At 51.2% G+C, this 16,704-nt stretch overlaps 1 protein-coding gene across 3 annotated transcripts; it reads right to left on the minus strand.

Annotated features, from left to right (window-relative positions):
- Positions 1–1,889: 1,889 nt before the first annotated feature.
- CDC42EP2 (CDC42 effector protein 2) lies at positions 1,890–16,037 on the minus strand. Of its 3 annotated transcripts, none has more exons than XM_084824697.1 (3): positions 15,989–16,037; positions 5,321–5,528; positions 1,890–4,299 (listed from the first exon to the last, which is right to left on the minus strand). In XM_084824697.1, the coding sequence occupies exon 3, from the start codon at positions 4,286–4,288 to the stop codon at positions 3,575–3,577; it is 714 nt and encodes a 237-aa protein (XP_084680823.1). In that variant the 5' UTR covers positions 4,289–4,299; positions 5,321–5,528; positions 15,989–16,037; the 3' UTR covers positions 1,890–3,574. The 3 variants fall into 3 exon arrangements, with proteins under 3 accessions (XP_084680823.1, XP_084680821.1, XP_084680824.1); XM_084824695.1 differs by having other exon boundaries at positions 1,892–4,299; positions 5,321–5,601; XM_084824698.1 differs by having other exon boundaries at positions 1,898–4,299; positions 5,321–5,525.
- Between the last annotated feature and the right edge of the window lie 667 nt (positions 16,038–16,704).

Raw genomic sequence — 16,704 nt, forward strand, 5'->3', positions numbered from 1 at the left:
CTTATACCGAGTCTGACCACGAGATCATCTACCCCAGTTTTGTCGACACTGACTGGCAACAGCGGCTCTCCAGGCAGGAGTTTTTCCAGCCCTATTTGGAGATCAAACCTGGGACCTTCTTCATGCAAACATACTACTGAGCTATGGCCCTTCCCCCCCAAAAGAAAGTAAGGTTCTAGTCCCTGTGGTTCTGGATTAGGAGCTGATTTTAATATAAAAATGAGAAGCTGCTTTATACATATGCTCTACTACTGAGCTATGGCCGTTCCCCCCCAAAAAGAAAGTAAGGTTCTAGTCCCTGTGGTTCTGGATTAGGAGCTGATTTTAATATAAAAATTAGAAGCTGCTTTATACATATGCTCTACTACTGAGCTATGGCCCTTCCCCCCCAAAAGAAAGTAAGGTTCTAGTCCCTGTGGTTCTGGATTAGGAGCTGATTTTAATATAAAAATGAGAAGCTGCTTTATACATATGCTCTACTACTGAGCTATGGCCGTTCCCCCCAAAAAGAAAGTAAGGTTCTAGTCCCTGTGGTTCTGGATTAGGAGCTGATTTTAATATAAAAATTAGAAGCTGCTTTATACATATGCTCTACTACTGAGCTATGGCCGTTCCCCCCAAAAAGAAAGTAAGGTTCTAGTCCCTGTGGTTCTGGATTAGGAGCTGATTTTAATATAAAAATTAGAAGCTGCCTTATACGGAGTCTGGCAATCTAGCCCAGTATTGTCCATGCTGACTGGCAGCAGCCAGGGTTTCAGGCAGAATTTTCCCCCCAGCCCTACCTAGAGATGCTGGGGATCGAACCGGGGACCCTCTGCATGCAAAGCAAGGGGTCTACCCACTGAGCTATGGTCCCACCCCAAAGGTCTGGATAAAGATCTCTAGCCCAGCATTGTCAACACTGACTGTCAGCAGCTTTCCGGAGTTTTGGGCAAGGGCTCTGGTGAGAGATATCAGCGGTTCATCTGGGACCTTTTGAACACAAAGCAGGTACTCCACCACTGAGCTATGGGCCAACATATGCTCTTGGGCCAAGGGGGGAGTGGACTGCTGAGGGGCTGATGGGAGTTGGAGTCCCAAACATCCACAGGGCACCAGGTTGGGGGAAGGCTAGAGGCACCTCGGTCAGCAAAGGAGGTCTCTGACAGGGTCAGTGTGAGGCTGGGAGGCCTTCTGGAAACTCCACGCACACCCTGCCCAACCAGGAACGTACGTAGAGGCTTGCTGGTCCCGACCAAAGGTCCATCAAGTCCAGCATCCTCTTTGGCCAACTGAATGCCCCAATGGGAAGCCCACATTCAGGGCTTGAACACCACAGACCTCTCGTGCTGTTGCTCCTCAACTGACATTTGGAGACATTTCTTCGTTACGTTTATATCCCATCTTTCCTCAAAGGAGCCCAAGGCGGCGTACATGATTCTCCTCTTCCATGTTTTTGTCACAACAACCCTGTGAGATAGGTTAGGCTGAGTCAGTGCCTGGGCCAAAGTCTCCCAGTGAGCGTCATGGCCGAGCGGGGACTAGAACCCGGATGTCCTGAGTCCCAGCCCAACACCCTAACCACTACACCATCCTGCGTCACGACTTCTGATCCTGGAGGGAATGTACCAGCCACTGTGACTAGTTGCCATTCGTAGCCGCCACCTCCATCAGTTTGTCAAATCCAGGGCATAGTCTGAAGGCGCATGAGCCAGCCATCATGCTGAGGCTAAGCAGGTCTGGGTCTCATCAGTGCTTGGAGGGGAGACCACCCGGGAACCACGTGTAGCCACTTGAGTTCCACACTGGAAGAAAGTTGGGATATAAATGAAATAAACAAATCCCCTTTTAAAGCTGTCCAACTTGGCGGCCTGTTGCACTCCAAGACTGAAGAAAGACGAGATAGCAATGTGAAGGACAATACTTATTTATTGGGTAATGTCCCTTAACAGTATTCTTCCCATGTTCCAGGGAAGGGGCTGTCACTCAGTGGTAGAGCCCTTGCTTTGCTTGGAGAAGGTCCCAGGTTCAATCCCCAGTATCAGCAGTTAAAAATAGGGAAGACCCTGGAGAGATGGGTCCAGAAACCACGGATAATACTGCGCCGGATGGACAAAGGGTTTGATTTGTTATAAGGTGGTTTCTTAAGCGTTCCTGCCTGGCTTGTAACTGCAGCAGCCTCAGCTAACGTCTCCTGCAGGGGCAGGGAACCTCTTTCAGCCCAAGCTCTGAAATCAACTTTGCAGAAGCTCTAGCAGTTGCACTCGTGGTGAGGGAGGCCAATGGCAAAGGCGGAGGAGCCAAAACATTAAAGGCACCACCCTATTTTAGCTTAAAGCTCTTTCTGGCAGTAATGCTCCTGGAGGTTCTTCACAGACCTATGGCCTGACTGAAGTTCACCCGGAGAAGAGCCTTCAGTGTGGTGGCCCCCTTCCTATGGAACTCCCTGTCTGGCCTCTGGAGGTGAGGCAGGCACCCACACTGTGCTATTTCCCATGCCTCCTGAAAATTTCTTTATTTCAGAGAACCTTCCTTAATTGACCAGCCAAGGCTTTATTGGAATTCCTTTTCTTTTTTTAAAATAGTAACAATTTTGAACATGGAGTTTTATTCTTTTATCTTATCTTGTATCTTTTCATTGTTCACCGCTCCAGAATCTGTCTAGCTGTGGAGCAGCATATAAAGGTTGTAGATAAATAAATAATAAATAAATTTCAACCTTTTAGAATGGGGGTTGGGGGAATCGCAGAAAAGCCAAGAAACAGCCAAATGTTCAGGGCTTGGGGGGAGGGGGTATGGCCATTCGGTGAACCTTGGAGGGACCTAGGCAGGCCAAATTTGGCCCAGGGGCCTGAGGTTCAACACCCCTGATGTACGTTTAGAGATCTCGTCCCACGCAATTCTCAGTCTGTGTCTAAGACAGCAATCCCTCCTTTTAATATTAATTACACGGCCATACTACACGTTTAAGAACTTCCAGCCCATCCAGAGTCCTGTTTACATTCCAGTGCCTAAACAGAGCTCCCACGGATGTGCCACATTTTCTGGAGCAGGATTGCTTCAAAGCCTACGCAAACCACTCCAGGCGACCACACCGTCCTCCCTACAAACATGCCCCCCCTGCCCATTCCACTACAAAGAACGTACAGCATCACAACTCTCACCTGTTTGGTCCCCCCCCCCCCTGCAGCTGTCTATTATATAGCTCATCCTTTCAAAATCCCCACCCACAACACTGTGCTTCTTGTCGGTGATGAGCAGCAACTCACAGATGCTCATGAATTTATTTGTTTGCTTCTATACAGGTTTCAGTAGCTGGGGGAGGGTTTAGTGGAGAGCTTTCCGAGAGAACACAAGCGAGGGGGCCCCACCCCAATACCAGCTTTTGCTGACACAGAGCGCATTGGAGGGAGAGGAAGCCGCAGTCCGTAACCCGCTCGTGAAAAACGTGGAGCTAATTATATTATTAGTGAAGCAGTACCCACGGATCTCACGCGCGCACACACAGACCGCAATCGCCCAGTTTAGGCAGTCCAGTTAACAGCAACACACACCCTTATTTACAAACAGCCCCATCCACCAGACGCCCTCCTTGTCACGTCAGGATTTGCCACCTGCTTGAATCCTGCAACGGAGCACCCACGTCCCCGGTCTGGTGCTTGTCCATGACCTGGAGCACATCGTCCAAAATCGACGGCCCCAAGTCCACGTGCAGGGAGAGCAGGGAGCCTGCGTGGGACAGGAAGGCTTCGTCTTTCTTTTCTTCCTCGGCGAACCCGTTCAGAGGGGCCGTGCACTTGCCATTGGGGGCGCCAAGGGGCTCCGAAGTCCAGCCGCCGTCAGACAGATCCCGTGCGGGGGGGTCCGTCATTTGGGGAGCGGCTCGGTCATCCAGGTGGAGGCGGGGCGGCTTGGGTGGGGCTTGAGCAGAAGGCAAGGTTAGCGCCTGCAGCCCGCCAATGACGGGCAGAGAGATGGCATTCTTCAGGAGAGGTGACGGGATATCCAAAGATGGCGCCTCATAGCCCGAGATGGTGGCAGTCCGCGAGAACTCGAAGGGCACCATGTAATGGCTGCTCCCATCCGGACTCAGGTTGCTCTCCGACCTCGGCAGGAGGTGGAACTTCCCTTGCAGGAAGGAAATGTCGCCAAACATGTCGCTCTCCCCGCCGTTCCCAATGTGGATCGTGTGCCGGAAGTCCCCCAGAGGCGGGCTGATCATGTCGGAGGAGAGGATGTCTCGGAGTTTCTCCTTCTTCCCTCGCCTGCTTCCTCTTTTCAGGTAGATCGGCACTTTGGTGGCAGACATCTTGCCGGCGCCTGTAACGGAGAAAAGAAAACAAAGATGTGCTATATGACGCTGGTTCCTGAGCCATCATCAGACACAAAGCGAACATCACCGACAAAAACTTGGCAGGATGAAATCCGAGGTCTACAGGAGGCCTCAGCCACAACTGGGAGGGGCCACAGCTCGGGGATCAAGCCCCTGCTTTGCATGAAGAAGGTCCCAGATTTGATCCCCAACATCTCCAGGTAGGACTGGAAATATCCTGTCTGAAACCCTGGAGAGCCGCTGCCAGCCGGTGCTGACAATATTGGACTGGACACACCAATGGTCTGGCTCAGCATAAAGCAGTTTCCTGTGTTCATATTTAAATCAACCACTTATTCAGAACCAGAACCAAGGGGACTAGAATCTTACTTTGCGGGGGGGGGGGGGGAGGACTTCAGTTAAGTGGCAGAGCACCTGGCTTGCATGCAGAAGGTTGCAGGTTCAAACCTTACTCATAATACTAGAACGCAACAGGGTCATCCCATGAAGCTGATTGCTGGGGGATTCAGGACGGAGAAAAGGAAGGACCTCTTCACACAGCGCAGAGTGAAACTATAGAATTCGCTGCCGCAAGACATAGTGATGGCCGCCACTTTGGATGGCTATCAGTGGCTACTAGTCCTCATGGCTACGTCCTGCCTCCAGTATCAGAGGCAGTAAGCCTATGTGCACGAGTTGCTGGAGAACGTGGGCGGGAGGGTGCTGCTGCACTCCTGTCCTGTTTATGGGTTCCCGGTCAACAGTTGGTTGGCCGTTGTGTGAACAGAATGCTGGACTAGATGGACCCTTGGTCCGATCCAGCAGGGCTCTTCTGATGTTCTTATCCTCGGCATCCCCAGGTAGGGCTAGGAAAGAATCCTGCCTGAAACCTTGGAGAGCTCCTGCTGCTGCCAGTCAGTGTTGACAGCACTGGGACCCAGAATCTGACTATGCATAAAGCAGCTTCCGACGGACTGGCATTTGGTTGGGCGTGAAATGCTAGCAAATCACCTTGGAGAAATGAATTACCTATGTCAGCAGGATCAGTTTCTCCTGGAGCCCTTTGTCGGCAAAAGTGGGGATGCTTCCGATGCGCTGCTGTTCCACGTCGGAGGCGATGGCTCAATGAAGGATTTCCTAGTGCCTTTGCGTCTTTGATGCGCCCTGACACGGAGCCCAGGCCCAAGGGAGGAGCATACAGATCTTCAAAAAGTCAGTTCACCGTTGCCTACGTCTTCTGGAGAGAGAGAAAGCCAACATCATCTCAGGCTGGGAATATTCCCACTTTTACATTCAGAATCCGGCAACCACTGTAAGAAATAAAGAACGATGGAAAAAATTAAGTTCAGCGTTCTGTTTTGAGTTTTGACAGTCAGCAAGTTGGAGCTGCGATGCCCAAGCTGAGGTCAGCAAATCCTAGTAATAAAAAGTGCCTTCTGAGCATTCAAAAAAATGCATTACACAGGTAGCACCTCCTTACAATTATCCTGTAAGGTTGTTCAGTATTGTCACACCTGCATATTGCTGGCCCCGGGGAACTGGTTTGCCAAAAGCTACCTACTGAGGTTGTGGTAGAGGAAAGATTTGACTGGGGGTTTCCTGGTTCACAGCTCAGGCTGCTATCCTATACTCACTTAGCTGAGAGTAAGTCCCATTGAACCCACTGGGGCTAATTTCTGAGTAAATACACACAGGATTGCACTGTCACTCCCTTTGCCCCACTCCTGTAAGACCTAATAGGATGGCAGGTGAAGAGACAGGGCCTTTTCTGTGGTGACCCCATCTTTATGGAATATCCTACCACAGCTCCTTTCCTGACGGTTTTGAAATGGGCCATAAAGACCTGGTTGTTCCAACCTGCTTTTAAACGAGTGGATGCTGATCTTAAATAGGAGATACCAGGGATAGAACCTGGGAACATTCTGCAAAGGGCGCAAAAGTTGAATCAGAACTACGGTTCATCTCCAGCCTTCATTTGCTCCTCTTCATCCTCCTCTTCCCCAATACAACCCGCGTGTCCTCCAGGTGTTTCGGACCACAACTCCCAGCATTCCTGACCATTGGCCACGCTGGCTGAGGCTGATGGGAGCTGCAGTCCAAAACATCTGGAGGGCACCAGTCGCAGAAGGCTGGTGCAGAGGAAGCACCCAGGACAGGTTTTGCCCTCCTGTTAAGCAACGCGATTTCCAGCCCTTGCGACAGATGGGCTCCGGTACAGCTGTGCAAGAAGTCAGAGCTTTCTTAAGCAACGGGGGCGTTTACGCCACAGGGAACTCCGAACACACAGCCAATTCGCATCGCAGGGCACACGGCACCACCTGGTGTAAAAATGGGTGGCTCAAGAGTGGTTAGGGCGTCAGACTAGGAATAGCGGACCCAGGTGCAAATCCCCACTCAGCCCCAAAGGCTGCTGGGTGACTTTGGGACAGTTACTCTCTCAGCCTAACCTTCCTCACAAGGTTGTTGTGAACATAAAATAGAGCGGGGAGGGGGAGAGGAACCGTGTATTAGATCTTATTATCAATAATAAGAACATCAGAAGAGCCCTGCTGGATCAGACCAAGGGTCCATCTAGTCCAGCGTTCTGTTCCCACAGTGGCCAACGGGGAAACCCACAAGCAGGACAAGAGTGCAACAGCACCCTCCTGCCCATGTTCCCCAGCAACTGGTGCACATAGGCAGGCTGTCTCTGGAACTGGAAGTAACACAGAGCCATCGGGACTAGTAATCACCGAAGGCCTTCTCCTCCAGGAATATATTCCATCCCTTTTTAAAGCCACCCAAATTACTGGCCATCACTACATCCTGTGGTAGCGAATTCCATTGTTTAACTCTGTGCTGTGTATGCCATGTCATCATGTAAATCAATACACTATTTGATGACGAAGATAATGATAATAATAGGTCTAGCATTTTATTGAAATTGTTTTGAGCAGTTCAAATTGTTTTTCCATTTGGTATATTTACATTTTTATGTTGTATTTTATCTTGGGAATTGTTGCGAACCACCCAGAGTGCTTTGGCTATTGGGCGGTATAGAAACGACATGAAACAAATAAGCAATCGTTGCTGTCATTACTATGGCTGTTATCCTATGCAGCTCACAGAATGACACACAAAATATAATGCAATGCAATTTTAGTGGGGCCTGCCGAAGCCAGCCGCCCTCAAAGCGCCTCTCCGACGAACCCCGTCTCCTTGCTGTTGAGGTCCAAAGGCCCAGGGCTGACATAACTGCAATTTGTGTGGAAGCACGTCCTCCTTCCTCATCATATCTGACAGTATGTTAAGGGGGCTTCCTCTCCCCTTCTTCACCCAAATGTCCCTTTGCGCTCACCTCATAAGATACACATTTGAAACCTTGGGAGTTGGAAACCATTCTTGACACCAAATAAGCGGTGGGATTCTGGATGTTAGGGTTTTTTCCTTCGAAGTCCACCTTTCACTGTCCCAAGGGCTCCATATTGGGCTGGCCCCAAGGGCCGGTAGGATTGGGCCCCTGCCAAGGCCTACACCCTGGCAGGGGCCCCCACTCTTGACTTACACAGCGCCCTGCTTCTCCTCCTCCTCGTCTTGTGTGCTCTCCCTCTAGGCAGTCGTATAGACTGGGCCCAGAGGAAGAGGGCAAGCAAACAGGTAGCAGTGACTGCTGTGAGTAGGGGGTGGTCCCAACTTGAGGAAGGGGCACTCTGCACTGAAGGCATTTCGCCCAAGGGTACCCTGAAACCCAGCTTTGCTTGACGTCTGAGAAGCTTACACCTAAAACTAGTGCCATTTTTGGTGTTGTCCAAGCCCCCACTCGGCCACGGAGCTCAAAGGGTGACTTTTGGGCCAGTCACTGACGCTCGGCCTAACCTACCTCACAGGGTTGTTATGAGGAGAAAACAGAGGAGGAAGACCCTGCGTGCCACTTTGGGCTCCTTGCAAGTGGGGAAAAGGCGGGATATTGATGTACTAGTAAGTCATAAAATAAAGAAATCCGCTGAGTTGGAACCTGCAGAGCGCGCGGCAGCCAATTCAAAACGGGCGGCCCCTGGAGCATGAAATGGCCTTTTGTCTGAGCGTTTGGCAGGGCGCTGGTGCAAACTGAAGCCCCCACAGTATTGGCTCCACATACTGCTGACAGAGCAGGTGTTGCGAGCAGCCGTTCAACGGACCAGCTACAGCATGTTGCAGGAAGGGAAGGATTTAGAAGGGGAAACGGGCCTCATTCGTGGAAAAGCAAGCCAGGCGGGCCGATCTGTTACGGAGCAGAGCCAGGTGTGCGCAACGGGAGAATACACGCGGGGCTGAAAAAGCAGCCGCGGTCACAGCTCCGGCACCCTGGTTTGGACAACGGCCACTTGTTCCACAGCCCAGCGAGATGGTCCCACTCAGAGCAGCAACCCCACCCTCCGGCTCCAAACCACCGACATTCGGAGGTTTTCGAACCAGCCTTCCTCCAAAGAGGGCAGGGCAGGGCAGGGCAGGGCAAAAACACCCTCAGGAAAACAGAGGTGCTGGTTCTGACTTATAAATCCCTAAATATAAATATACCAATTCAAGAGCTTGGTTCCAGGGTATCTGGAGTCGGCACAAAATTTGCGCTCGCCACCAGGGGCCTTGTAACAAGGCCTTTTCGGTAGCAACACCCCAGTTGTGGAAATCCGTTCCCAGGCAGGTTCGGCTGGTAGCTCCGTCGTCAGCGGGGCAGTGAATCCGCTCCGGGTTTTAGTCAGAACCAGTCAGAACTCTAAAGGAGCTACCCAAGATTTTTATTGCGCATCACCTCGGGCACTCATCAGCTGGAGGGCCAATCTGAAAATATTCTAAATAAAATATTTCTTACATTTTTATTCCACCTTTTCCTCCAAGGAGCCCAAGGCGGCGTATATGGCCCTCCTCCTCTCCATTATTTCTTCCCAACAACCCTGTGAGGTAGGCTAGGCCGTGAGTCAGGGACTGGCTCGAAGTCACCCAGGGAGTTTCATGGCCGAGTGGGGACTTGAACCCAGGTCTCCCCAGGCCAGCGCTCTAACCACTACTCAACGCTGGCTCTTTTATTATAAATACATTTTAAAAGCCAAGATTATCGCAGGCCTCACAAGGTTCTCTATTTATGTCCCCACCCTTTAAGATGTAAAACGTGCAATGCCACAAAAGGGAGCAACTTGGCATCCTCCAGATGTTTTGGACACCTAGCGTTCCTGACCATTGATCGTGCTGCTGGGGCCTATGGGAATTGCAGTCCAAAACATCTGGAGGGCCCCAGGTTGGGGAAGTCCGCACGCGAGTTTGAAGGTCCCCTCTGCCTGGGCAAACAATCCTAAGTTATTCAAATATGCCACTAGGTGGCTGTGCAAGTCTAGATAGCATCACATCCCCCCTCTTCAAGGGTTACCTTAACTCCCTTGCCTTTTCTGTCCCAGCCAGCAACTGCAAACCCTGTCCAGTCCCTTAGGTGCTGCAAACTGCTTCTCCACCCTGATTTATCTAAGAAAGATACCCCTCCCACGACCTTCCCAGTGCTGCAGACACAGAACCCAGGAGTCCTGCTTCCCCTGTTCCCATTTAACCAGTGTTTATTCTTATTTATTATGGGCATGTCCCACCCGCCCCCCAAGGACATAAACGGCAGCATACGTGGCCCCTCCCCAACCTTCTTACCCTCACAACAACCCTGCGAGGTAGGCTGTTTGTTTATTGCAATGATTTATCTGCCGCCTTTCAGGATACAGATCCTAGCAAGGTGGCTGACAAGTAAGATAAAAATAGTAAAGTCCCCATAAAGAATAGGAACAGGTATTAAGTTGAGAGAAAAAGGGACCGGCCCAGGGCTTCTTGGCTGAGTTGGGATTTGAACCTGGGTCACCCCAGGCCCAGTCTGACACACTAACCACTCTACAACACTGTCATCCTACCAGCTTCACCTGCAAGGCTTTCCTGCCCTGGGAATTACAGTTCGCGAAGGGTGCAGAGAATGGATTGCCCAGACTTGTCTGTTGCCCCCTTCACAGAACTGCATTTTGTAGGATTCCCTGTGGAGAATGAATACCTATCGTGCTGCAGTGTAGGGAGTAAGCAGCATTGACCACAGAGGGACTGTCTTCCCAGTAAACATCTAGAATTGTGCTGCTAAACCAGTTTAAACCTGTGGTGGCACTGTACCCTTTACATGTCATCACATTCACTTATATTTACTCCTTATAACACTCACTTCCCTGCCACTTCCTTCCTTCCCTTCCTGTGTCCTCCCTCCATCAGCAAACTTCAGATTGCAAGCCCCTCAGGGCAGAGACCTGCCATTTCTTGCTTAGGCAGCGGGAGAGCCCCACGCAAAGGGATGGCGCTTACAAACAACATCAAGAGGCAACGCGGAACCAGCCAGCACGGGTGGCAACTTCCATGGCCCGCAAGCTGATCATTAAAGCAATTTGGAGGTGACTCGGGAGACAGAACAGCTGCAGGGGAAGAAACAAACCGAGATGGCATGCGGCAGATGCATGAGGCCGTTTGCTTTCTTCCCGTCAGAACTGCTTTGCTCAAGCTGCCTTTCTGCTCGCTAATCGGCCGTGATAGCAAAACAGAACGATCACCTGAAGAACTTCAGAAGAGCCCCGCTGGGTCAGACCAAGGGTCCATCTAGTCTAGCATTCTGTTCACACAGACTGCTGACCCATGGTTGATTTGACCCATGGTTTGTTATCCTACCCAGGGTTTGCTTGGCAGACTATCAAGCAAACAGTGGTTTTGTTTTCTCAATCGCTGGGCTGTTTGCTTTCCTTAAGAACATCAGAAGAGCCCTGCGGGATCAGACCCAGGGTCCATCCAGTCCAGCATTCTGTTCACACAGTGGCCAACCAGCTGCTCACGGGAAACCCACAAGCAGGACCGCAGTGCAACAGCACCCTCCCGCCCAGGTTCCCCAGCAACTGGTGTACAGAGGCAGACTGATACTCTGATACTGGGGTTAGCACAGAGCCATCAGGACTAGTAACCACTTATAGCCTTCTCCTCTAGTTCAGGGGCATTATACCTCCAAACAAGAGATGCTCGGGGTGGGGCAGAAAGGGGGGACATACAAAATGGGGGAGATCTGCTGCTTCCAGACCTTGCTAATGTGGTGCTTGGATGGCCAGGGAACGAAACAGGATGCTGGACGACTAGATGGAATTTTGGCCTGCTCCAGTGAGGCAATCCTTTTCATCAGCCATGCCAGGCAAAGGGAAGCCCCGTGTTTAGAAGCAGTCTATCTCAGTTCTTGGCGGAGGGCTGAATTCCAAGGGTGGGTGAGGCTATAGGCAAAGTGGTGGGGCCAAAAATCAATGCCAACTTGCTTTCGCTTAAAGCTTTTCCTCACTAAGCCTCAGAAGAGGCATTCAACCTTTTAGAACGGGGGGGAAAACCCTGCACAAAAGCCAGGAAACCCTCAAACAGTTGGTGGTCGGGGAAAAAGGAGTATGGCCATCTGGGTGACCACGGAGGGCAGGATTGGAACCCAAGGAGGGCACCATTTCCCACCCCTCTGACTGGCAGCAGCCCTAGAAGATATTAGGCAAATAAGGGTCTAATTATTACCTCCTATGTTTATGTTGGGGAATGTGCAGCTCTCTGGATGCTGTTGGACTACAACTCCCATCAGCTTGGCTATTGGCCATGCTGATGGGGCTGATGGGAGCTGGAGTCTGACAACCTCTGGGGGGCCACAACTCTCGCTCCCCAGTCCTTTTTAACTGGAGATGCCAGGATTGAACCTGGGACCTTTTGCAGACAAAGGAGATACACTAAAACCAACCCACGGTCGCTGTCCTGGAACGTAGGAAGCTGCCTGGGACTAGGGTCAGAGGGTGTGCTCCCTTTGCTTCTCTGCCTGGCACCAGCTAGCTCCAGGATCTCAGGCAGAGAAGGGACGTCTCTGTTGCCTGCCGCCTGAGATGCTTTCGAAACTGGAGATGCTGCCAGGAATCGAACCTGGAACCTTCAACTTGCAAAGCAGGCACTCTGCCCACTGAGCTACGCTTGGGGGCTCCCTTGAAGCTTCTGGCTGGTCACTGCTGGGACACAGGATTCAGATGGCTTAGAGACTGAGCTAGAATTAGGAGGTCCCTGGTTCGAATCTCGCCTCTGCCATGAACTGACTAGATAAGCTCTCTCTCTCGCTCGCTCTCAGTCGCTGTCCATCCAACGTCTGCAATACGGGAGACAATAATGCCAACTCGCTTTACAGCTGGGGTGGGCCATTTGTGGCCCTCCAGATATTTTGGCCTACAACTCCCATCAGCCCTTGCCAGCAGAGCCAATGGTCAGGGATGATGGGAGATGGAGACCCACCCCTGCTTCACAGGGTTGTAGTGTAGTGGTGAGACTGTTGGACTTGGAGCTGGGAGATACGGGTTCTAGTCCCTACTCACCCATGGAAGCTCACTGGGTGACTTTGGGCCAGTCACAGACCCTCAGCCCCTCCTACCTCACAGGGTTGTTGTTGTGAGGATAAAATGGAGAGGAGGAAGATCATGTAAGCCGCCTTGGGTTCCTTGCAAGAGGAAAAAAGGTGGAATATAACTGCAATAAATATATAAATCTAGATAGCGCGCATGGAAAAGTTTATCACAACCTGGTGCCTTCCAGATGATTTGGACTTCAGCTCCCATCAACCTCAGCCAGCATAGCCAATGGGCAGGGAATAATGGGCAGGGAATACCGGGAGTTGTAGTCCAAAACATCTGAGGGGGCACTAAGTTAGAGAAGGCTGCTTCAGCACTACACAAACTTCTTCTTCTTATTATTATTATTATTATTAAGTGGAGCTCTTCTTATGCTTTCCTTGCTGTCCTCATTCCGAACGCCATGATCCCCATAGATCCATGACATATGCGCATCAGAAGGAGCCATCGCCCCAACACATTCTGTCCCCCCCCCCCCCCGAAGCATGCCATTTATGCAGCGTGCCCAGTTTCTCCTCCGCCAGGCACTCTGTATCCATTTCACAGACCTCCCTTAGCCGGTCTGCAGCCAAAGATAGCTCCCACAGGGATTGGGGTGGGGGGTATCTAAAGTTACAAAGCAGCCCCTCCCCCCCCAACCAGGTACTGTCAGATCTAAACCATGACACGGGGCCCAGAAAAAATGTGCACGCACCATGAAATGTATACTGTTCCATTGTGACAGGTCATTAATACAATGGCCCGGAGGACAACATGTTCGGGGCAAGGTTGGCGGGGGAGGAACACGGGCAGAAAGAAGGATGGGCGCTCGGCACAGGACTTTATATAGCTGAGCAGACACTCCTAGGAAGGAGCAGGAGTCCAGGGCTACAATGACGCCAGCTTCTAAACTCGAGCATTCAAGAGTTTATCATTACTCCGCCCGGCCTCAGAGTTTAGAGATGGCCTCCTATCCGCCACACCCTCTTGTAAAAGATCCAAGATTCTCTCCTGCACCCTCCCCAGCCCCACTAGCTCCCAGGTTCCTTTCCCCAAATATAGAGGGGTGTGGAAATGCAGCCCAAGACAGATGGAAGTAGGCATGTCTGCTTGCCAGATGGCCCGTTTTATGTCATTGGGGGTTTGTTGTTTTTTTAAAAGGGAGATCTTGTTTTCTTGTTTTTTTAAAAGGGAGATCTTGTTTTCTTGTTTTTTTTTAAGGGAGATCTTGTTTTTTTAAAAGGCTGCCCCGTGATTTATTCCAGGACATCAGCGCTCTGAAAGCATCAGAAATCGAGCGTGGGTTTCTAGAAGGAAAGGTGCCGAGGTTGCCTACTGACCACAACAAAGCCCAGTCCGACCTGCTCTCGTGCTCTTCTAAGAACGGCCCAGGGTAAAACAAATAAGCCAACGAAACTCTTCATGGCTGGGGAGAAGCAGGAAAGTGCCCCCAAAAGGCAACTCAAATTATCCCATCCGTATTAGGAACGGCCAGAGCGTTTGGGGCTGTTCCGTTCAGAAAAGAGACAACAGGAGTGGAGAATAAGAGCAAGGTGGACAAAGCAAATGGAGATTTTTTTGTACAGAAAATTCATCCTCTTATAACACTGGGAGCCACAGAAAGGAGTTGAATGGCAGCAGATCCGGAACACAGAACAAAGGACGTCTTAATAACACAGCACAGAATTAACTTATGGAACTCCCTGCCACAAAGAGCCTCACACGGCTTTGAAAAAGGGGCTAGATAAAATTCCTGCAGGGAGAGAGGTTTACCCAATGGTGCAGCTCGGTAATTTTAGACCCTGGACTTAATGATCCAATAGGATTGTATTATTTCAGTCTTGAAGCACACAGCTAGCATGTCTCCCCCCCCCCCGCCCCCCAGCCATGCCATCCTTTACAATTGTTTCTACATTCCTGTTACATTAGAACAGTGGCAAGAAAATGCTTTGCCACCCTGGATTTTTAAAAAACAAGAATGCTCTGAGCATGTGCAGTTTTGCATTTTAAATGAGGGCAGCACTGTTGTGACTGCAGGAATGAAAGGGAGTTCGATTCTGACACCCTCAACCCGTGCTGCTCTCTGAGCGGTCATTTGGAGGGGCCCTGAGCTCTGGGCCCTCGACTTTGACCCCTCCATCCAACCCTAATGGCACCACTTGCAACGACTGGGCTGCCAAATGAAACCTTTGGATTCAAACGTTAAGGGATAAATAGCTGTGTGTGTTGACTCTCTTTTTAAGCTTCCCAGAGGTACCTGGTTAGACGCTGAACTCAATGGGGCTTACTCCTAAGTAGGCATGTACCAGCTTGCACTGGGCCGGCTACAGCAGGGCTCGTCTTACGTTCATTGTTTCCAGATCGCGTTGCTGCTAGAGGCACAGAAGCACAGGAGCATAGGCCAATGATGTCAGTTGGCAACGCTAGCCAAATTTCAAATCTGCCTGCCGCAAATCAGGCCCCAGCTGTCAGGAGGGAATTAGTGATAAGCGCATAACCCTCTGCGCACCTTCAGATCAACTCTCTGGGATTACAAGACACCTTGAGGGTTTGACCCCTGGCTGACAGAGGGGAAAAAAGAAAGCAGCAAAACACAAAAACAGATTCCAGAGCTGTGTTTTTGGATCACTCTTAGCCCTGGGCGATTTCCCAATGTATCCTCTCCACACACACACTAAAAATAAATAAATACATATACAGTTTTAAATTAACGTGGAAAGTCCCAAGTCCACAAACTTTTCGGGTCTCAAAACAGCGGAAAGTAGATGTTAGGACGCAGAAGCAAAGCTAACAGGCACCCCCTTTCCACCCCACTTTTTTTCCTTTTAAATGTGCACAAATGGGGGGCGGGGTCCGTGGGTGCGCATGTGAATGCGGAGGGATCAGTACAGCATCGATGGGGGGGGGGGGAGGAAAGGAGGGGAGATTCCCCTTTAGGTCTTCAACAGGCAGGAACGGTAGTCCTCGGGCTTCTGAGCACGTGCAAAGCGCCTCTCCCAAACCCCGCGGATCCTCTCCTCTCTGGGGAAGCGGAATCAGGAGAAAGCCGGGCGAAAAAAAAGGAGAAGCTGCGGGGGTTCCAAGCAAAGCGCCTGAGCCCCGGCACCTCTTCAGGGCGTTAGCGAGAGAAGCCGTTCCCCGCAACAACAAAAACCTTGGCTCTTCGGGATCCCTGCAGCAAAACATCTAGGGAGCAAGGGACGCAGGCTGTAACCGGGGGAGGGGGGCTTTTCCTTGCAACCCCGAACATTTCCTTTCCTACGGGCAGTTTCCTCCTCTGCCAGCGGTTACTCACCCCGCATCGCAGCTGGGCGGCGTCCCCGGCCCCTTTTCCTGCGGCAACTGACGAGCGACGGCGAAGCTCGCCTCGCTAGCCAACAATTGCCACCCACGCCCAGGCCCCGCCCCTTCGAGCCACTCGCCAATCCGAGGCGGCTACAATGTAGCCCGCCCGCCTCTCTAGCCGCGCCCCCCCAGGCCTCTTTTTTCTTTAATTAAATTTAATTTTCTTTGGCGCGCTGTAGCATCCTGAAGTGCGCGAAGCTCAGGCGTGTGATCGAGGCCGGAGGACTCTGAGCGTGTGCAGAGGGCCCTGGACTCAGGAAGAAATCCGCTTGTGGCCCGTTCATTCCCCTTCCCTGTCAAGAGCTTTGTGGGTTTTCAGCATTTCCCCAGTCCCATCCCCTGCGGTAAAGTCGGCCAAACTCAGGCTTGCGGTCAAGACTAGATGGACCCTTGGACTGATCCAGCAGGGCTGTTCTTACGTTCTCAGGTGCTTGCTTTGAATGCCAGGCCCAAAGACTGTGGCATGTTAAGCAATATTAATCCCCCAAAGGGACTCTGAGCATGCACAGATTGCATTTCCCGCACACCTCCACACCACGAAGAATCCAAAGCCAACTCTCCCAAATATGTGAAATTAGGAGTCAGACCAGAAAGCGCTGCTAGGTAGACGTCACTCCCAACAGCTCTCCTTTGAAAAGGTAATCACTGCTCCTGTAACATAACCCA

This window comes from Heloderma suspectum, chromosome 17 (assembly GCF_057233095.1).
Source record: "Heloderma suspectum isolate Gila_16-S chromosome 17, 16-S_ref, whole genome shotgun sequence".
Taxonomy (NCBI): Eukaryota; Metazoa; Chordata; class Lepidosauria; order Squamata; family Helodermatidae; genus Heloderma; species Heloderma suspectum.

What these genes read in the sequence shown, in the direction of transcription:
- CDC42EP2 (XM_084824697.1), bottom strand. Translation starts at nt 4,288, where the DNA reads ATGTCTGCCACCAAAGTGCCGATCTACCTGAAAAGAGGAAGCAGGCGA.